General features: G+C 48.0%; 1 protein-coding gene across 10 annotated transcripts in view; it reads left to right on the top strand.

Annotated features, from left to right (window-relative positions):
* The window catches only part of slco4a1 (solute carrier organic anion transporter family, member 4A1), a 210,971-nt gene extending 188,436 nt beyond the window's left edge, over nt 1-22,535 (top strand). For all 10 annotated transcript variants that reach the window (XM_038803500.1, XM_038803507.1, XM_038803505.1 and 7 more), the window contains 7 exons: nt 1,336-1,490; nt 4,590-4,785; nt 8,959-9,124; nt 12,510-12,682; nt 17,739-17,803; nt 18,737-18,885; nt 19,987-22,535. In XM_038803500.1, coding sequence (XP_038659428.1) covers nt 1,336-1,490; nt 4,590-4,785; nt 8,959-9,124; nt 12,510-12,682; nt 17,739-17,803; nt 18,737-18,885; nt 19,987-20,127 — 1,045 coding nt within the window. In that variant the 3' untranslated portion in view covers nt 20,128-22,535. The remainder of the gene's footprint in view (nt 1-1,335; nt 1,491-4,589; nt 4,786-8,958; nt 9,125-12,509; nt 12,683-17,738; nt 17,804-18,736; nt 18,886-19,986) is intronic.
* The last annotated feature ends 254 nt before the right edge of the window (nt 22,536-22,789 follow it).

Below are 22,789 nucleotides of genomic sequence, written 5' to 3'. Positions count from 1 at the left end.
TTTGGCGGGGGGGGGGGGGGGGGGGGCAGAGAATCTAATTTCACACTGAAATCGGGCCTGGCGCCGGTCCGGCGATTTTCCCAGACCCGAGAATCGGCATGATCACTCCATGCGGCTGGGGGGCCACGGACAGAGGCCCGCCTAGCGGTCCTCTGCTCCCGACCGGCCGAGTTCCCAAAAACGTGATTCTAACCACCTATTGCCGTTGAGGAAGCTCACGTGAAGGCTGCGGACTCCGCCCTGGTCGGGGGCGGGGGGGGATCGGACAGCCGGGGGTGGGAGGCGCCTTATAGACGGCCGGGGGACAGATTGGGGTGATTGGATCTTCGGGCGCGCAGCCGATTGGGGGAGGCCTACATTCTTCACCTGCCTCCGCAGTCCGAGTTTGCCATGGCACTCGGCACGGCCGCTGGAGGCTGCCGCCGTGCGCATGCACGGACTCAAAACCGGAAGTGCGGGGGCCCGTATCCGCAGCTAAAGCTGAGTGAATCACTCTGGGTCCCTGCTCACCCCCTGCAGATGAGTTAATCGGCTCATCTTTTCCCGAGGAATCTTGAAAGTGAAACGACAGCGTTTTTACGCCAGCATGGGCGAATCCAGCCCATTGTCTCTGGGAGGGATCGCGATAGCAAGAGCAGGATGGGTATGGAAGGAATGGGATGCGGATGGCATGAGAAGGGTAGATTGGATGTTAGATATTTTTGTGTGCAGCAAAATTGCAGTGATAGTTTTTATACCTCGAATAATATTGAACCCATCAGATGTTAGCCACCCTCCAGCTGCTTTGGATCTCCAAGCCTTCCTTACTGTGCACACATGGTGATTGGGTGCCAGCTGCCCTCGCATTCTGTGGCACTGAATCACCCTCCCACCTGCTCACTCTCCCTAAATTGACGGTGGTCCCTGACACCCTCATAATTGGACGCCTCCTGAAGCTTGAACCAGTTGTCCCACTTATGCGGGCGATCGGGTTTGTAAATCCTGTTGCCCAGAAACAAGCTAAGGTGGGAAAGTTCAGCCCGATATTTCTAAGGATGCCAGATGACAGAGGCAGTGGAAGTGTTGTCAACCAAACAGAACACGTGGAACCTGATAAATGTCGCTGCAAAGGGGCAGCATGGAGATGAGAAATAGAAAGGAGCCACGGATAAATCCTCAGTCACTGTGTTTACTGCTGCATTAAAAATTATATATTAAATCTTAATTTTAATAGGTTCCCATTTATTTTGCTTTTGCTTTATTGTGTAGGATAAGAAGAAACAATGAGAGAATTGATTTTTGCACTCTTTATGCATCTTAAAACCAAGGGCTTTGACCAAATCTGTCTATCCGCAGGTCAGCATTACTATTGCTGAGGAACCCAACTTTCATCTTTCTCTGTCTGTCAGGAGCAACCGAAGCTACTCTGATAGCTGGCATGTCTACATTTGGGCCCAAGTTCCTTGAATCCCAGTTTAGTCTGAGTGCCTCACAAGCTGCAACCCTATTTGGTAAGAACGGAATTTTACAAGATCCTTATTGATGTTTAGCTTTTCATTTGCAGCAATTTTCTCAATGGAGTCTAGCGCAAACGGAGAGTTTATGGGCAGGAATTTCCAGTCCCAGGTCAGACTAGATCGGTAATTTCTGCCCAAGGTCCACGGACGTTTCAATTGCCCACCAAATTATCCGCCCCGCCCACAGCGAATGCTGAGCCGCGTGGAACCGGAAAATGTACCCCAATGTCTTCCCAACCCCCACCCTGTTACTTATGAACAATCAAACGAAAATGATAGTGAGGTACAACCATATATATATATATATATATAATACATATATATTATAATATATATATATTTGTTTTAATGCAAGATTTTTAATGCGCTTCCTTTTTTGGTGAATATAAAGAAAATGGCTAGAATTCTCCAGCGGCGGGATTCTCCAGCAGTGCACACGTGGGTTTCCGTAGCACATCTCCTCTAAACTTTCCCCCTCGCATCTTATACCTGTGTTCCCTAGGAATTGACTTTTCCAACCTGGGAAAAAGCATCTGACTAACCACTCTGTCCATGCCGCTTATAATTTTGTCGAGCTCTATCAGGTCGCCCCCTCAACCTCCGTCATTCCAGTGAAAACAATCCAATTTTTCCAACCTCTCCTCATAGCTAATACCCCCCAGACCAGACAACATCCTGGCAAACCTCTTCTGTACCCTCTCCAAAGTCACTGCAACCTTCTGGCAGTGTGGCGACCAGAATTGTATGTAATAGTCCAAGTGTGGCCTAACCAAGGTTCTGTACAGCTGCAGCATGTCTTGCCGATTTCTAGACTCAATGCTCCGACCGATGAAGGCAAGCATGCCATATGCTTAGGGGCAGCACGGTAGCATTGTGGATAGCACAAATGCTTCCCAGCTCCAGGGTCCCAGGGTCGATTCCCGGCTTGGGTCACTGTCTGTGCGGAGTCTGCACATCCTCCCCGTGTGTGCGTGGGTTTCCTCCGGGTGCTCCGGTTTCCTCCCACAGTCCAAAGATGTGCAGGTTAGGTGGATTGGCCATGATAAATTGCCCTTAGTGTCCAAAATTGCCCTTAGTGTTGGATGGTGTTACTGGGTTATGGGGATAGGGAGAGGTGTTGACCTCGGGTAGGGTGCTCATTCCAAGAGACGGTGCAGTCTCGATGGGCCGAATGGCCTCCTTCTGCACTGTAAATTCTATGATATGCCTTCTTGACTACCTTATCCACCTGCATTGCCACTTTCAGCGACCTGTGGACCAGGTAAGAGGAAAAGAAATCAGAAAAATATGCACTCACTCGGCTAAATCGCTGGCTTTTAAACCAGACCAAGCAAGCCAGCAGCACGGTTCGATTCCCGTACCAGCCTCCCCGGACAGGCGCCGGAATGTGGCGACTAGGGGCTTTTCACAGTAACTTCGTTGAAGCCTACTCGTGACAATAAGCGATTTTCATTTTTCATTTAATTTTATTTTCAGTTATCCAACAGAAAATAAATATAAACAAGTGGATGAAAACACTTGAGGTCGAGGGAAGCGACGTCAGTGGTGGTCAGTGACAAAACACTGTGCAGCACACCTGATCCTTTTCCTGCACTCATACCTCTTCCTCCTTCTCTCTCCCACATCTACACTCTAGGCAGCTTTATAATGACCACATTTCCGGTTTCTGGTCATGTGTCTGTCACACTAATCGCAAATCATAATTTTCTATTCAACGATACCGACTTTCAATGGCGGGTCCCTTACCCAGCGTTACCTGCAGGGTAGAAAGTGCCCTATCAAAACTGCACGATTTCCGAGCACAAGCTCTGTGACGAGCAGCAAGGAGCAGGAAAGAAACAATCGAGCAATGGAGCCAGCGGCTATGTGGGGAGGAATAGAGCCAGCTATTTGCTCACATGTCCATCACAATAGTTAAAAAGAGAACAAAACAAAGAGTCATGATAGCGTACCTTATCAGTCTTGTGCAGTGCCTTGTTTCATGATGTTTAGATGTTAATTTTAATGAATGAATCTATATTTCTGACATTTCCCCTTTTTATGCCAAAGATGGCTTTGAAATCCAGCAAGGAGCTCCTCCTGCTTTCCTCTCGGAGGCTCACTTCACCTGCAGCAGACTTCTCCCAACCTTCCGTGTCTATATTCCAGTGCCCAGCTGAAGAAATATCAGTGTTTCTTCTGTTGCTGCACCTTCCCTCAGCCACTCCCTGTGGAGGGCACTCGCTGTAGAGTCTGGTGGATGGGCGCAGTGCAATTTGTTTGCGAATTCCAGATTCAGAAATTAACATCGCATGACCATTACGCAGCTTTGGGACTTTACAAAAGCGCAGATGCCCACTCGGAGTCTGTTCGGGAAACTTTAGCCGGGGCTCTCCTGAGCTCTCATACACATCCAAAACATTTTGTATCCTGAAGGTGTCAGGGGTTTGGGTGACCTCAGTTAAGTGAATATATTCATGGCTTCTGGAATAGAGCTTAATTCAAAGGAGGAGGTTCCATGTGAGTAATCTGACTACTTTATTATCACGCACTTGGTACTGTCTGCCCGAGAAGAATACGGGTGTGATTCTCCAGTCCCCCGGCCGGGTGTTCTTGGCGGCACAGCATAGAATTTACAGTGCAGAAGGAGGTCATTCAGCCCATCAAGTCTGCACCGGCCCTTGTAAAGAGCACCCCACCCAAGCCCAGAAACCCAGTAACCCCACCCAATCTTGTTTGGCACTAAGGGCAATTTATCATGGCCAATCCACCTAACCTGCACATCTTTGGACTGTGGGAGGAAACCCACGCAGACACAGGGAGAACGTGCAGGCTCCGCACGCATTCGTCAATGAGATTTCCCACTGAAGCCACCACAGGGAAACCCGTGGGCGGGGTTACGCTGCCAGCGGGAAAAGGGAATCCCAGCGGCCGGAGAATTCCGGCCTGCAATCCCATCTGACAGCATGAGGAACTTTGAATTATTTGAATGAAGTTCAGCAATAAAATATCTGAAGTGATCATTTACCGCGTTAGCACAGAACGGTCAGACACCTGGTGAATCTAAAGGTGGATGGATTTATAATAGCTTTTTATTGCTTTCCCCAATTCCAGGCTACCTTGTGGTCCCAGCAGGTGGAGGCGGCACTTTCCTTGGCGGATTTATCGTGAATAAATTAAAGCTCCGTTGTGCGGGGATCATCAAGTTTTGTCTGATTTGCACAACCTGTGGTCTGTTAGCCATTTTCATCGTCTGCATTCACTGCCCCAACATGCCTGTAGCTGGAATCACTTCTACTTTCAATGGCAGGTAGGACCACAAATCTAATTACAACATTTAAATCGTTCAGGAAATTAGGCGTATCATAGTTGAAACAAAAATATATTTTGACCAACGATCAACAAGATCAGTTAATACAACAGTTGTGAGAACTGAGCTCAACGTTTTGCACGCAGTGAAAAGGTTCAATGAATATATTTTGGACTCTCCATGTTCCTGACGAAACATCTAACCAAATTTCCGAAGAACAAGTACAAAAAATTAATTTCCCATTTTGTTAAAATTTGTTCAAGTACCGTCCCATTGACTTATTCCTCGACGCATCTGTGATGAGCTTCATTTCTCATCCACTCTACATATTTATCATTAGCTGCTTAATTTTTTAAAAAGGTAACAGCAGCTAGCACATGTTTACAGGGCGGAAGCACCTTATGAGCCTGTGAGCACGATCTAACCAAATTCGTTCTAAGTGTGGTAGTGAGCGGGAATGCCGGGTATTTCACGACAGCCAACCCACCCAGCGAGACCATCACCGGTACCTAACACTAATTGAGCCACTTAATGAGGCCCCTTGGGCTCCATGTCCTCAATGACGGTCCCACGGTGGAATCAAGACGGGACACCCGGTTCCCTCGAGGGTCAACCACAGGGCTGCCAGTGTGCCACCTGGGAGGCAATGGCAGCAGCCGTCAGCCTGGAGAGTGTCACACAACGCGGCAAGAAAGGCAACAACCTCCAACAGGCCACATGGATGAGTTGGCATCAGCCACTGGCACCGGTCCCGCCTGGTACACCAAGGGACACTCCCGCATAACCTCCCCTCCCAACACAATACTGCCACATGTCCCAGCACACCCTGGCATCCACTGGTACACCCCACCCATGCCCAACAGTGGTGGATCGACCTGTCCCCCATCATGCCATCCCCTGCCGGACCTCAGGGTCCTCACCTCCTTCAAGTAACGGGCCCTGGAGGTAGCGGGAGTTGCCGAGGACAGATGGATCACAAACGTCAAGATCGGCCTCAGCAGCGGAGGTGATATCCACTGGTCTCCGCCCAGATAGCCAATCTAACTTATTCATGCCAGCATGATGATCCTTCCTTCCAATTCTCCCGCAGGATCGCAACGCAGCAGTGCTGGCCCATCCGGGGTGGGCACCCCTTCAGCTCCCCAAGAAAACACCTCGGAGGAGACCTCCGAGGATGCCACCATCATCTCGTCATGGCTCTCATCCCCATCTTCCAGAGAATGCCCCACCAGGGGCATCAAAGGCCACAGAACGTGGTAAACAGCAGGCTGTCTCCACCTCTGGTGTGTATCATGGGGACACACCTAAACGTAGCAGTAGAGCACAGAGGGTTAAGGGGATCGGCGGTCACTGAGGGTGGTGGGTGGCATCATCAGGGCAAGGGACTGGTACTCCATGAAACAGTCATTGCACTCGAGACATGTGGAGCCTCTGTCACGTTATTCCACACTGCGGGCTGGTGTGAGCGCACATTCAGCAGACGGACAGGTGTCAGGCTGTGGCATAGATTGAGGAAAACCAGAGCTCAGCTCCCAGCAGGTTGTCATCACCCTGGAGTGATGTAAAATAGACCATGGGAGGGGCAACAGGGTGATGAGGGGGCTGGCAGGGGGGAGGGAAGGAGCGGAGCACGGGGGGAAAGTGAGGCACACCGGTTTGGAGGATGGGAAGGTGAGAGGGGGAGGGATGACGGACGAAGCCATGTCCTGTGTGAAACGGGTGAGGGCTTCCCTGGCCCTCCGGGAATGCCAGACCCTCGCCACTGCCACCAGTCCTCCATCCTCCAGCTGGTCCCTCAGGTCCACCCCATGCTCATCCTCCAGCCTTTCCCGATCCGGCTCCTCCTCGACCTCCTCCTCGGAGACAGTCACATGTTCCTCCTCCACCTACAGCACGTCACCAGCTGCTGTGTCAGGTTGGGGAGGGCACAGTAGACCACCTCAGAGCAGGCTGTGCACCACTGGAGTGGTCAGTGCATTGGAATCACATTTTCAGCAGTCAGATGCACCGGTCAATGACAACCCGTGTGGCCACATGGGCCTCATTATATTGGGTCTCCGCATTGGTCACCGGCCTCTGTACTGGCCATTAGCCTGGTCCTCTGCTGGGACCCTTATCCCCCGAGAGCCAACTGACCATCCTGGGGTGTTCCGCGAAGATGCCGGGGATCTCTGACTGCCCCAGGATGTAGCTGTCGTGCACACCTCCGGGGAAGCATGCACACAGTGCATGATCTTCATGTGGTGGTCGCACACAAGCTGAATGTTCAGGAAGTGGAAGCCCTTATTGTTAATGAAGGATGGTCCCCGTTCCGCCGGGTGCGTGCAAGACGTAATGCATGCCATGTATTACATTCTGGACCTGGGCATCGGGGAATCCTGCTGCCCGGACATCCTGTTGGGCTTTGTCCAGGTCAAAGTTTAGTTGCCTGGGCTCACAGGGCACCGTAACTTCATGGATGCACTTGTAGACTGTTGGTTGGTATAAACCACAAATATCCCCACTCGAGTCCTGGAGTGATCCAGAGGCATGCAAATTCAGGGCTGCGGTGACCATGACGGCCAACGGGAGCAGGTATCCTCCTCCTCCACGTGGTGCCAGGTCCATCCCCTGGTTGAGGTGGAGCCTTCTGCGAAACATACTGTCCGTCAACTGTTTGAAAGACCAGCGTCGCCAGTCCCCCTCTGGGTCCCTCCCTGGCCTGATGGGCGGCCGGTTCCTCAGGGTGTGGGGCAAGGCCATGCACATGGAACACCACCTCGAGCCTCTGTTGCTGCCACGTTCTACAGTGTCTGGCCACTTGGCCAGCCACCAGCATTGCAATGGCAGCCTCCGCTATCTGTGATATCTCTGAGGAATTAAAGAGGGTGAGGGGCAGACAATCAACTATGGCTTCCACCTCGGACCCATTGGACCCTCCAACCCCCACCCTCACATCCCCTGCCAACCATCACGGTGTCATCCAATACGCCCTGCACACACCTCTGGTCACAGCAGGGTCCCCTGGGCACCTGACCCCAGACACCCGCTGGTACCGTTACCTGGATCAGGCAATGGTTCTTGCCCTGGTTCACACACCCACCCTCTGGTCGTGGGGATGTCGCCAATGCTGTGGCCCAGCTCCTGGGTGTGTGAATGTTGGCTGCTGCCTCTGTGGTGTTGCTGCCTCTGGGGTTCGGACAGAGTGTCCAGGCCTCAGAGATGCTGGGCTTTAACAACATATCTTCATGGCACATGTCCCAACGGGAATCCACTTGGGAGCTGTGAAATACTCACATTGCTAGAATTGCAAGTTCCCCATTAGCAATGGCCTGCAAGCGGACGCCACGGTCAGTGGGAGTTAAAGTGACCATCACCGTCTTACCACAGATGGGGCTCTGTCACGGAGGGTGTTTGGTCAGATGGATAGGCAGTGTCTGGACCCCACTATGAATAAACACGATCCGAGGAGTGGCATACCGGGCTCACCGGCGCATCCCTCCTGCCTGGGGGTGATTCCCCCCCCTCCCCACACCCAACGGTGGTAGCCCACCCCCGACCCCAAGCACTGGGGCAGTGGCCCCCATGCCCCTGGGCTGACAGCCCAATTCCGAAGATGGCTACTCACTTCCTTGGATCTCCACCACAGCTACTCCGCTAGTATTGAAGGTGTGCTGAACGGCGCCCATATGACCGCTCGCTGGGGAGGAGGTTAGATCACGAGTGGCCGTTCGATAAGGGATCGTTCCCATTGATGGGATGGAGATTGGTCTTAATTGCTGATTATTAATTTTGCACCACGCCGCGGCAGGATCCTCATTTCGCCAACGGGAGCGGGATAGTTAAGATCGAAAACCCTTCGGCGCCCGGCGTGGTTCCCGATTTTGACCTTTCCCCGCGATCCAACCGGCCCGCCTGCTCTCACGCCCCCGCGCGTCGGGGCCGGTAGATCGCACTCTGTGTTTTTAGATTTATTGTTTATTGGACAATTTTGCAATTTGCAGAAAGCTTCCTGATTATTATTGATCGCAATGTCATGAACATGCTGGCACCTGCTCAGAAGCACAGAAATACCGTAAAACCATCTTTACAGATTGAATGTGAAAGATGCATAAATTGTTTGATTTCTAACTTTGAAGTCTTTCATGAGGCAGTAATTGTGCTGATTGATGCTGAGACATTTGTTTTCCACAGTTTTTATGATGGTGCAGTTAATGTGACTGCAGCGTGCAACGCTGAGTGTAATTGTTTAATGGAAATATATAATCCAGTTTGCGGAGTGGATGGTTTAATGTACTACTCTCCCTGTCACGCTGGGTGTACAGAATTCAACACAACACTGCTGGCCAATGGCAGAAAGGTAACTTTTATTCTTGTGCTTTGCATTTACCTCAGTCGCCAGCTTTGCAAGGGGCTGGACATTTTTTTAAAAGTGCATCTTCATCTGATTTATTGACTTTTAAACTGAAAGAACAAATACTCTTTTTAACTATTTTTTAAAAATCATTTGGATTCTTGGATTGATGGATAGATATTTTAAGCACCCACATTGAGAGAGAAAAGAGCTTTTTTGACAAGCCCAACATGTGGGGCGCGATCTGATGGAAACATTTCCAAGTGTAATTTGTGGCGGGTTTTGCTGGGACTTTCTCGCTGGCTCTGTCAGCGAGTTCCTCACCGCTATCTAACCACAATTAGTCACCTTTTTGGGCCCTGCGGAATTCCTCTCCCGACTAGCCCACACTTTGAATTATTTTTATCACTGGGGAGCTGAACTCGCTTCGATCTCTAAGAGAGCTTGTGGGTTCCCCACACCCCCACCCATGGGCAGTGTCACTCCACACACAAATGGACATTGCCACACACACACACACCCCCAAGTGATGACACCTTTTTATGGAGTCGCTGAGGGCCCTCCCTTCAAAGGCCTTCCCACGCCCCTTCCAGAACCGCCAACCTTCACCCCCCTCCCCAACCTTCCAGAGGCCCCTTCATATCCACCCTGAACCCCCAACCTTCACACCCTCTCCACCCTCCTTTCATGGATCTGGCTCCCACAGGCCCTGACGCTTGGCAGTGTCACCCTGGCAGTGCTCCCACTGGCTTTGCAATGCCACCCAGACACCTTGGCAATGCCAAGGTGGCAGTGCCAAGGTGCCAGCCTGCAGTGCCATGATGCCTGCATTCCAGGGGCAGGGCCACGTGCCTCAAATGGCCCAGGAGACTCCCCAAGTACCATTCCACGTTTGTGTGGACCGGTACTGAATGGTGCCAGGTTGGGGACTCCCTGAGGAGGCCATTAGATGCCGGGAGCTCAGTAGATCCTAGCTGAGCATGTCTAAGTGAGTTTAAAACCGACTTAAGTGCACGTGGCTTGGTCATGCCCATTGTGGTCAAGATCCTGATTGTGACACGTCGCGAGATCCAAGTAGATCTCGCGAGGTGCACCGGCTGCCGGGAATCCCGCTGGAAGCTTCTCCCGGCATCTCCCAGCCACAGCGCTCTCCTGTTCAGGCGCCACGCAGCCAGTAGACCACACCCGTCATTTGCATTCATTTTTGTTTTACTTTCTTGCACGTTCAATATGCACCCAAGCAGTTTGCCCTCTCGTGATTGTCATCAAGATTTCCTTAGTTACGCACTGTGGATGTGTTACCTTTGTCTAGTTCAGAGGTAAAGTCAGAATGTGCTTCTTCATAGAAACCTGGAACTTTACACCCCCCCCCCCCCCCCCCCCCCCCACCGCCACTACCCGCCCCGCTGACCAGTTGAAAATTTCAAAATCTATTTTTCCTGATAAATCAACCTGCTGACACTAGGGGCCACCTGCAACAGTTTCTGCGTCCAGAAACCAATCCCTGAGACAGTTGAGTACTCTTTCCTCACCAGCTGAACAAGCACCTGCTGTTTCCTTTCTTTCAGCCACTTTCTTCCACACGTTCAGCCTTCACCTTGATTCATACCGCTTTCAATTTCAATAGCAGCTTTCTCACTTGATGGCTTTCTGCATTTTTAAAGAAAGAAACGGTAGTGAGATTAGGACAGGCCAGGCTTTTCCTCTTTCTGAATCTGTGCGAAATGTTATTTAATAACGGTGTTTAATCTCTCCATGATTACATTCATGGGAAAAACACTTTTTCTCCTTTGTTCCTAAATGACTATTGAAATAATATCTTACGTTGGCATTGAATGTACAGGACTGGGGTGGTTTAAAGGCTCATCATGCTGCGCTTTATTAAAGTATGCAATTTATCTCTGAGAGCAGGGAGCCAATGTGAGGGATCATGTACTTAAATAGGTTGGAATCTTCTGAGTTTTGGAATAAAAACTGGCTCAACTAGCCATAACCTGCAGAAGACGTGATATGCATTATCTCTAGCTCCAGGAGAAAGAGAATAGAGTGTGCAGTGTGTTTCTATTTTTTTTTGTTCATTCATGGGTTGTGGGTCAAGCTGGCTGGGCCAGCATTTATTGCCCATCCCTATTAGCAGTTCAGATTGATTCCAGAGATGAGGAGCTGGATTCTCTGTTCCGCCGCGCCACATTTCTGTCTCGCCCCGCCGGTGGGATGCTCCCTTACGCTGGTTGGTCAATGGGGTTTCCCATTGTGGGGCAGCCCCATGCCGTCGAGAAACCCCTGGGCGGCCGGCAAAAACAGAGGATGCGCCGGCGGAGAAACCAGCCCGGGGCGTTTCTCGTATGTGGAGAGATTGAACAGTTTAGGCCGATACTATCTGGAGTTTAGAAGAATGAGGGGAGATCTAATTGAGGTGTACAAGATGCTAAAAGGTACGGATAAATAGACGTGGAGCTAATGCTTCCTCTTGTGGGGCATTCTAAAATGAGAGGTCATCATCTTAGAATAAGAGGTAGCAAATTTAAAACAGATTTGAGGAGAAAACTACTTCGCCCAAAGGGTTGTGAATCTGTGGCCAACGTGCGGTGGATGCTGGGACAGTGAATAAATTCAAGGAGGAGTTTAACAGATTTTTAATTGGTAATGGGTTGAAGGGTTATGGAGAACGGGCAGGATAGTGGAGTTGAGGCCAGGATGGGATCAGCCATGATCACATTGAGGGCGTTTAGGCTTAGGAGGCTAAATTACCTACTCCTGGGTCATGTGTTCTAGGGAGGAGATGCTCTGGCTGATTTTGCAATTCAGCTCTTTGCCTGTAACATTGTAGGTAGTAGATGATAGAATGGCGGAGCAGACTCGATGGGCCGAATGGCCTAATTCTGCTCTTATACATCTTATGTACATTACCAGGGGGGCATGGTAGGACAGTGGTTAGCACAGTTGCTTCACAGCTTCAGGGTCCCTGGTTCGATTTCCGGCTTGGGTCACTATCTGTGCAGAGTCTGCACGTTCTCCCCGTGTCTGTGTGGATTTCCTCCGGGTGCTCCGGTTTCCTCTCACAGTCCAAAGATGCGCAGGTTAGGTGGTTTGGCCATGCTAAATTGACCTTAGTGTCCAATAGGTTGGGTTGGGTGGGGCTCCTGGGTTACGGGCATAGGGTGGGGGTGTGGGCTTGGGTAGGATGATCTTTCAAAGAGCCGGTGCAGACTCGATGGGCCGAATGGCCTCTCTCTGCACTGTTAATTCCATTATGCAGTAGCCCTTGGGAAGGTGGTGATGAACTGCCTCTGTGCACAAGTTCCATTTTTCTTTTCCAATCAATGAATTGAACAACAGCAAATTAACATCATGAGCTGAGACATTGCACGATCGCTGTTTACTTTTTCAGGTTTTCCACGACTGTCGCTGCGTTATGGAGAACTTTCCGTCTGGAATGGGTACCGCAGAATCTGGAAAATGCAGCTCCTTGTGTACATACATGCCGCTTTTCCTCGTGCTCTTCTTTGTTGTGATTTTCTTCACATTCCTTGGCAGTATTCCAGCACTCACTGCAACTCTGCGGTAAGTATCAAACCACTTATCAGCTGACCCATCGTGCTCACTTTTCCTGTCCCCCAGTATCACAGAAAATGCTACCGTGCAAATTCATTTTTTTTTAAAATCTGCAATCGAATGCATTTTAATTTGATTATTGTCACGTTCCAGGTTTGCTTGTCAACATTGTCAAAGTTATGAAACAATAAATCCATAAGTAACGGAAGCAGAAATGCTATGGGTGGGAGTCTCACTCCCCCAGCCGACCAATGTGGTTTCCCATTGTAGGCTGCCCCAGGCCGTCGGGAACTGCCCCGGCTTGGGTGCGCTGCTGGCGCAATGGAGAATTCCGACAGTCCAGTGAACTTAATTTGTTATAAACGTGGCCAATCATTCCCAAAAGGTAGAAAAATAACAAATTGTTGCATTCGAGTAAAACCTGCTCAAAATATTCCGCAAGTCAGGTAACATCTGTGCAGCCAATCTGCCCAGCCAAATGAACATTTCCAGCATTTTCTGTCCATAATGCAGATTTCCATCGTGTCTAATTCATTTGCCTTTTGCGACTATTGCACCTTTTGCATTAAACTGTATTGTAGGTTGGAATGGAATCAGAGCTCCTGAAAGTTACCTTTTTTGTGGCAGTTGGTTGCTAACCGTTAAGGGAGCCACTCCTGTCTATCTTCTGATCACTTTGGATGGCCTACTCAATATAAACACGACAAGACGAGTCCTTTTCGAAAAGCACTGGCAGCAATGACATTTAAATATGTTCCTCTTAAATTTAGAGCTGTCGAACAAACATCGATACAAATAAAACAACAACAAGCATCCGTAGGTGCATTTAATGACATAGCACATTCCTAGGTGCTTCAAAGGAATATTGTCAAATAGATTTGGCTCTGAGTCACATAAGGATGTTTTAGGACAGATAAGTAAAATCTCTTGGTCAAAGAGATAGACATTAAAGGAGGCAAGCGAGGCAGAAACATAGGAAGGATTAGAGAAGGAATTCCAGAATGTGGGCCCAGGCAGCTGAAAGTAGAATCACCACTGGTGAAGTGACAACAGGCCAGAATTCAAGGATGTACAACAGGCCAGAATTTGAGGATGTACAACAGGCCAGAATTCGAGGATGTATAACAGGGCAGAATTGGAGGAAACACAGAGATCTCACAGAGATCTCACAGAGAACTCACAGAATTCCTGCTATTGGAGAATCGCAGCAAGTTGGCGCTGCCACTGGGAGTGGCACCCAGGTGTGGGATTCACTCCTTAACCATGTAATCATATGCATGGTGGAGAGCTCGGCTGATTCCATCAGAATCCCAGTAAAGTAGCCATAGTCCCAGATGGCCAGAGGCTGCTTTCCCCTCACTGAGCCTCAGGTGAGATGCAAAGTTGAGAAGGCGGGGCCTTCATGAATAACCTCAGCCGGATTGGGAATAGAACCCGGGCTGTTGACCTTGCTCTGTATCACAAACTAACTGTCCAGGCAACTGAGCTAAACTGGCCTGGTTCAGGTGGTCCAATCAGAAAGTCCACCAGCAGGCCCCTCTCACCCCCACAGTCGGATCCTGACACACCCCTGCTGACAGGATGGGGCATCCTCCCCTCCCCCACCCACAGGAATAACGAGCTGCACCCCCACACCACACTCACATGAGGGTGACCCGACCCTCAGCACCTCCCCCAGGCCTCTCATCAACCAACCTCCTTCAGTCTCCGCGACCCCCCACTCCCGGCATTGCCAATGGTGCACTACCGCTAGTACCTATCAATGAAACCGCATCTGGCGGGTTAGACCCGGGGGGGGGGGGGGGGTCAAGGGGGTTACGGCTTCCTTTAAAGCCCACAACACTTGAAAAGGCTTCAAATCCCCTGAGACTCTTTAAATTGCACAACAGCCATTCAATTTCACAGAGCAATATATTTCACTGGCCTGTGATTGACAGTTTAATGTTTCAGGCATAGCTGCTTTATCGATTTTTTATTTATCTTTTCCTTCACGCTTGAATGCATCTCTGGTGTCCTGTTTTGATGCTAACCACAATGTTTAGAAACATTCTAGCTATGATTGACAGCTAACTGCCACCCCAAAAAAAACATCACCGGCTTCAGTGCGACTATCCCCTCAATAGCGCTGGCATCGGGGCTTCAGTGATTCCCCCAGAGTCGGGTTCCCTGGAAACGCTACCGCCTGGCAGTGCCAGGGGGGCTATCCACATCTCTCACCATCCGGAGGCTATAATCATCTCTGAGCCCCCAAGTGTGGTCATCACGACAGGTTTCCGTTTTTCAAAACCATTAGTGACTGCCGCCGGTGTGACATCACACCAGCGGGGGAGGGGGGGAGGTCTCCGGAAGCAACAGCATTAAGCTGTTTAAACATATTTGACAAAGAGTCATCAGACTCGAAATGTTAGCTCTTTTCTCTCCCTGCAGATGCTGCCAGACTTGCTGAGATTTTCCAGCATTTTCCCTTTTGTTTTAAATGAATCCGGTTCACTGCTGGGGGTGAACCTGATTATATCAGCGGGGAGGGCCCGGGAACGTAAACCAAGCCTGTCAGCCGAGTATTAGTGCTGGGCGGTTAGTGGAAACCATTATCAGGGACAAAACTGCGGGGCTGATTTCGCTCAGTGGGCTAGACAGCTGGTTTATAATGCAGAACAAGGGCAGCAGCACGGGTTCAATTCCCGTTCCAGCTGAGAATTCTGAATTCTGGAATGTGCCGGCTTTTCAAAGTAACTTCATTGCCGTGTTAATGTGTTAATGCAGTGACAAAACTGCGGGGCTGGTTTAGCACAGTGGGCTAATGCAGAACAAGGACAGCCGCACGGTTCAATTCCCGTACTGGCCTCCCCAAACAGGCGCCGGAACGTGGCGACTAGGGGCTTTTCATAGTAACTTCATTGAAGCCAACTTGTGACAATAAGCGATTATTATTACGTAAGTCTACTTGTGACAATAAAGATCATTTATTATTAGTTATTGAAACAAACTTTAAAATAAAAGCAAAATACTCTGGATGCTGAAAATCTGAAATAAAAATAGCAAGAGCTGGAAAAACTCTGGCTGCATCTGTGCAGAGAGTAGCAAAGTTAACAATGCTGCCAGACCTGCAGAGTTTTTCCAGCATTTCCTGTTTTTATTACAAAATAAACATTCATCTGAAAAGGCATTGGTTAATCAAAGTGTCCAAGGATGGGTGTGATAAAGATACACAATTTGCACGATTGTACGGTGTTGTCACAATCGGCTTGGACGCGCAATGCTGTTAAATCTCACTGGAGGCCTCTCGCCCAGGTGGCATTGCCAGGTTGCCCATGCCAGGAATCAAGCCCGAGGTGCCCGACCTTTATCGGGTAAGGTCACACCCTGAACGAGTATTTTTTTGGGGGGAGGGGGGGTCTGCTGAGCATTTAAAAATGGTACTCCAATCTCTTGCTGTACTGAGTACAGGAAACAAAGGTAAATGTGGCCTTGGTGGGCCCAACCCTAATTCGGTGCAGGCAGAACGGTGGCGCAGTGGCTAGCACTGCTGCCTCACAGTGCATGGGTTCGATTCTGACCTTGGCCCACTGTCTCTGTGGCGTTTGCACATTCTCCCCGTGTCTGCATGGGTTTCCTCCTGGTGTTCTGGTTTCCTCCCACTGACCAAAGATGTGCAGGTTAGGTAGATTGGATGTGCTAAATTGTCCCTAAATGGGGTTACAAGCATAGGGTGGGGGATTGGACAATGGTTAGGATGTTCTTTCAGAGGGTTGGTGTAGACTCAATGGGCCGAACAGCCTCCTTCTGCACTGTTGGGATTCTATGTATCTATAAAATACCCAGCTAAACATGCCCAAAACGGGACTCAATGTCTGACTAATTCTACTAAATTCTTTCGTTTAATAACAAATAGTTGATCAAGGTAGTGCAGTTGATGGATATGGACTTTTGGAATGCACTTCACAAAGTGCCACACAGCAGGCATTGTGAGCAGGTGGAAGCCCATGGAATTATGAGGATAATGGCAGTGTGGATACCCAAATTGGTTCAGGCTGCAGAGGAAGGGTATCCCAATGGTCCTGGGGGTTGAGCGAGCTCAAGCTGGGGGCAATGGGCTGACGTCAAGACTCTCTCCTGGGATGGGAGTCTCATGACTGGATTGTCCCTTCCAGCCCTGGGAAACCTGAAGATCACTCTTGACATAGTGATTTCAGGAAGTTTTCTGGTCAAAATCTTCAGTCTTGTCTGTGTCCTGTGAAAATGTTGTAGTCGTCTCGTCACTTTAATCTCCATGCCTCCTGGACACCTGGAAGGCTTCCAAATCACAGAAGGATTCTATTCTCCGATAGGGTTTCCCTTTTCTCTGTATCAGAAACTGCAGGTGTGAGAAGACTGACAGGAGAATTCACTTTCACTTGGAGATTCCCTTTTGTAGCCTGTAGGAGCAGCAGATGCAGCCTGGTCATGTTCTTGAGTTGGGGGGTGGGGGTGGCTGTCTGTGAACGCTGGGATCATGGCGTCCTTTAAAAAGGGGTCCCGAAGTTGGTGAAGGCCATCTGGTCGGCAAGCTTCCCGATATGCGTATTTATTAATACAAAATATGGGTAAATCCCACCTGGGAGGCGCAGCCACCGTCAGCGGGAAGCACTCGGCACTTAGTCGGCAATTGGAAGAATGGCGCCCCTGGTCTCTTTATGTATGTAAACTTCTGTGACTCTGAGGTAATGGAAAATGCTTCATTTCAATCACACATGCAACCTGTGATCCAACACTACTCTGGTCAATGAATGTTGCATCTGTGGACCACCAGGTCACTTCTCAAGGCACTTCTCAATGTTTAAGGTGGGTTTGTGCTGTAAGTACAAGAGAAGTTCCCCACATTAATATTGTATCTTCAGTGCTCACAATGGAGCATTTCTTTACTCCTAAAAAGAAATCTACTTCCCACCAGCTGGATTGAGGAATTTTTTCCCCCAGGTTGGACAGTGAGCGAACCAAACTTGTTGAAAGGGCTGAAAGATTTGGGGGCAAAAAGTTCTGTGATAGTTCTGCATAACCTTGATTTTTATTATTTTAAATTAATTAGGTGTGTCCCCGATAGTCAGCGATCATTTGCACTTGGAATTCAATGGGTCTTGGTCCGAACTTTAGGTAAGGATACCTCGTCAGCCTTATCAATGTGTTTATGTGCTTTTTGTGACTGCTACCACTTATATTGAATAGTTAATCAACAGCTTAAAGTCCAAAATGTGTAACTGTTATTGTTTAACTGAGACACTAACAATCTAAGTATATTTGAATAATTGAATGCCTTGAAGATTGCATCATTTTAATTTATTTATAAAGGTATTAAATGTTAATGACAGCATTTGAATAAACCTAATCTACAAATTTAACTGAAACATGACTAATTTATTTCTTTTTGGATCAAAACCATTACTTCAGAAAATGTTCTAAGCATAGGTTTTTCAGAAAAGCAAGGCGGAATTGCACAACGAATGGGGAACCATAATTGCTCGTGACAAAAAAGAACTTAAATTAATTTCTAAGTAACTTATAGCCTTTTTCTTGATACTTCTCTTTCCTAATCATTTTTTTAAATCTACTTTTGAAGCAAGTGCAATTACAGAGCAGAGGGGTGGAATTTATGTTTAACCTTGTACCTCGATGACTTTACGTTATGAAAAGTATTTGTGAACTTATTTAATTTCTTCAATCAACTTTGCATTATTAAGCAGCGTAAATTCACTCAATCTGCAACAATCATCAGCTGGATAGGAACTTAACGTTGATCATCCTGTCTTGGGAATGCGAATGGTAAAATGCCGCATTCAATAATGTTGATATCGAATTCTGTGGATTGTGTTTTTCTGCCATCCCAACCAGCGGAATCTTCCGGTCCACTGATGGCCACCCCCACAACGGATCCCCCAGTGGCACAACCAGTGAACAAGACCATTGACACCGACTGGTCCGGAAGACATGGCTCAGGGGAGAGGGGGTGGAAAATCCCATATTATTTCTCTAGGACAACTGTGAATTATCTGCTTCTAGTATTTGATCTACCTTCCATTATTTCAACAGGTGGAATCCCTGGCCCCATTGCCTTTGGCTCGGTTATAGACATCTCTTGCTTGTTATGGCAGGATCAGTGTGGTGAGAGAGGCTCGTGTTATATCTACCAAAATTCAGCTATGAGCAAGTATCTCCTGATTGCTGGAATAACGTACAAGGTAATACATATGATCATTTATAGTTCATGGGTAATAGGACACAATGGCCACTGTCATCATTTGGCATTTGCACTATTTGTCACATACTGTGCGGATGCTGTTTTACAACATGAATCTTAAAGAGCAGGGGGGTATGGGCCTAATAATCCTTCTTTTACATTATTGGCACAAGCGTGATGGGCCTCCTTCTGTGCTGTATCACGATGATTATGTAGCCCATTGATGCTTCTAGGATAGAATATTAATATGGATTTTAACGTTTTGAAAAAATGGTTACATTTTACAATCCCAGCAGCACAGAATGGAGGATTGAGTAGTTAAGGAGGCAACCCACATCCCAAAGTCTCTTTATCCTTTCATGGGATGCGGGCATCGCTGGCAAAGCCAGAAGTTATTGCCCATCCCTAATCCTCATTAAAAATGTTATCCCTTTCTCAGAGTTACAAAGCCAGTGTGCAGAGTGGACAGGGCAAGCTCTTAATCCACCTCTTTACTTGCTGCAAAAACTAGCTCAAATTCAAATTGATTCCAATCCATGGTCCCCCACATAAGAGACACACAAGTTCCAAGCTGACCAGAACACGCTTGACCCTATTGCTTGACCTTAGCCAAAAGGCCCATCCATAATCACCCTTGGACTTTGTGGTTTACTGGGTCTTTTCTGAAATGGATTAAGAGTCAACAGCATTGCCATGGGTCTGAAGTCACATGTAGATCAGACTAGGTAAGAGTGGCATATTTCCTTCTCAAAAGGGCTCCAGTGGATCAGATGGGCTTTTGCAAAAATCAGCGATAGTTTCACCATTACTGAGACAAGCTTTCCATTTAAATTCCACCAGCTTTGAACCCATTGTCCTAGCGCAATAGCCTGGGCCTTTGGATTACTACTCTATGACAGTACCACTGCAACACCATCTCCCACAAATTCTAGTTGGTGTCTGTAAACAGACATGAATAATTGAGAAAGTGGACCAGTAACCATTTTCCTGACGAAATGGAATTATCGTCGCCATCTTGCATGTTTCCCAATAGCCAAAAGATAGCCAAAGCTGGTCTTTGGTGCTGACATCAATGAGGACTATTTTGTTTTTCTCTTTTCAGGTACTGGGGACACTGTTCTTCTTCATAGCCTTATGGCTGTACAAGCCACCACATTCAACACTGAATAGTTCAAACGTGGACAATGGAGAGTCCGAGCTACCAGCAAAGGATATGCCAGTAAACAATGTAATTACAACATAGTGATTAAACACCACTCAAGCGACAGCCCACATCCTCCAGGATTGAGGATGCCTGCCATTCTACATTATTGCATGTCACCCACCACTCACCTAAGTAGCCAGAATAACGACACAGCCTGAGAAATCTCTGGCTGGCAAAGTTCCGTTTGCACTTCGGCAAGGCTGGGCCTTTGTGGAAGCCTGTTATGTTACAGACTCACAATCAACGAAACACGTGCGAAGGGTGCCCGTGTGAAGTGAAAAATGCCTTGCGAATGTGAATAAAGCACACGGTTCAGTCACAAACCATCCTACTTCGGTTCAAGAATCTGAAAGAAGTACTCACCATTGTAACAGGCTGCCTTTAATAAAGGGCTCAGAGAAAGGCTGGAGAAGATTGAAAATTGGAATTATTCTCCACATCTCCAACTCATATAGCTGTGCTTAAGTTATTTTGCTTTGACAAATGTTTTAAACAGCCTTCTGCTCTGTTTATTTAAAATACTTGCACCTGGACAAACTCTTTTTGGGGGGCAAAGTACCAATTAAATGCTGAATTGCAAATTAAGCTTCAGGTTCACCAAACAGTTGCGACATCTATATGTAATATATTTGATGATAATTGAATAACCGTTTACATTTTTGAGGTATAAATGGAGAGGACATTCATTAATCCGTGAACCTATAAATTACAAATGCAAAACAAAGCCATCATTCTGCTGGGGGAGTTATGTATTGCTAGTAATTAGAACACAAAGACTCAACATTTATATTTAAAAGAAAAAAGAATTCAAATATTTTAATGGAACTTTTTAAAAAAGGATTCTCCGTTCCCACAGTCCCTTGTTTCCGGGTGGTGTATCGTTCCCTGGTGGCAGGTGTCTCCATTCCCGCCACTTGTCAAGGGCATTTCCCATTGAAGCCACCCTACGCCATTGGAAGACCCGTGACGGGGGTGAGCTGCGGACGGGAAATGAGAATCCCCCTGCCAGCGAACGGTCGGAGAATCCGTCCATGATTCCTGCAAAACTATGTTGGGGGGGGGGGGGGGTCCTAAGTAATTTTATAAGGTGTAATCTTCACACTGAGAGCGGAATTGTCCCATGGGTTCTCCCAGAGGGATCAATGGTGGGGCGCCTGCTAATGCGATGCAGGTGAAGGCCCACGGCACCAGCGAGGAAACACGCTGGTGAAAAACACATCTGGAACAACGTGACCGATGTCAAGACTCAACTGAACAGTGCCTGGGGCTACCTCCAGAGTTCAGAATGAAGGCCGCCAGCCACCCTGGACCCCAGAACACTTCAGCAGTGGTTGGGGAGAGCAGCTGCAGGTGGATTGTTCACATTCAGTGTCATTGAGGAGGTCCATTTTCCACCTCAGAGTGCTCCCAGTGATCCAACCTCATTCTTACATGGTCCATCCTCTGGCCTCAGAATGCTCCTGGTGACCCAACTTCATTTTCAGGGGGTCCATCTCTTTCTTCAATAGTGGGTCAGTGTTGTTGGGCACCTTTACAACGTGGCGCCTGGACACGGCAGCAGGCTATGCACCATCAGGCCTGTTCCGCCACAAAATATGGCACGTAACACCCAGTTGTGTAATTAATTAGGTACTTTCCAGGAAATATCGTGTGGTTGCTTATAGGCCTCTACCGGCGGGAAACACTCCACATTCCTGCCCCACCTCAGGACGAAGTCCGCAGATGGGAGAATTCCGTCCTCAGTGTTTGATGATCTAGTGCTGAGGTTGATCAGTAGTGGACCAGAGAAGTTGAAAGTAACAAATATTATGTCACATCTTTATAAATAATTAAATGATTGGTGTACGGAGTGGTACACTTGATTGGTATACTGGATTGGTACACTGCATTGACCTGGCAGCAATCTAAATGGCGTGAAAAACTTCAGTTCCACATGAGAGCAATTTATTTCTGTAAAATTGCAGTTGTTCCTGAATGCTATTGACTATTTGCACTAGAATCTACTGGACAGCCATATATTTTGGGAATTAAAAAGTTGGCATTGTGTTTTGTGCTTGAAAGTATAGTGAGGTATGCAATGTCTTATGCACTATTTTGTATTTGTCACCATAAATAGACACGACAAAATTACCTTTTTCATATTACTGGCCTTGAAATGATGCTGAGATATCAGTGCACAAAAATCTTCACTCAAAATATAGAGCTATATAAAATAAATGGGAGAGTGCCACATCAAAAATAACCGGAGATATTAGTGTTTGCACAGTTGTATCCCGTGGCATGAGCTCAGTATTGTTGCACTTACGAGGAAATTTGGCTCACTTAAGCCTTGAGGTGCGATATGCCATTTCTAACTTAATCAAATTCTTTTGTATCTGTGATCAAAGTAACCTAATTTCAGTAAATATTTTGTATATTTCAGAATAAATAAGCTTTATGTGATTGTAGCTCAGATGTAATTTTTGAAAAGCCTTGGGCTGGATTCTCTGAGCCACTGCGTCAAAATCACAATCGGTGTGGGGGCGGAGAATGGGCGTTTATGCCGAAATCCAGTCCGACACTGCCTACGCGGCACGGGTAGGGGGGCCATTGACAGAGACGCCCCCAGCAATTGTCCGAGGAAAACTGGCCGAGTTCCTGACGGTGGGTTCTAACCATGTTTTATCTGTCAGGAACGGCTGGTGCCGGCTGCAGATACCAC

This window comes from Scyliorhinus canicula, chromosome 7 (assembly GCF_902713615.1).
Source record: "Scyliorhinus canicula chromosome 7, sScyCan1.1, whole genome shotgun sequence".
Lineage (NCBI taxonomy): Eukaryota > Metazoa > Chordata > Chondrichthyes > Carcharhiniformes > Scyliorhinidae > Scyliorhinus > Scyliorhinus canicula.
Note: the sequence above shows the minus strand (reverse complement) of the source record. Positions and strands in the feature narration are given on the sequence as shown.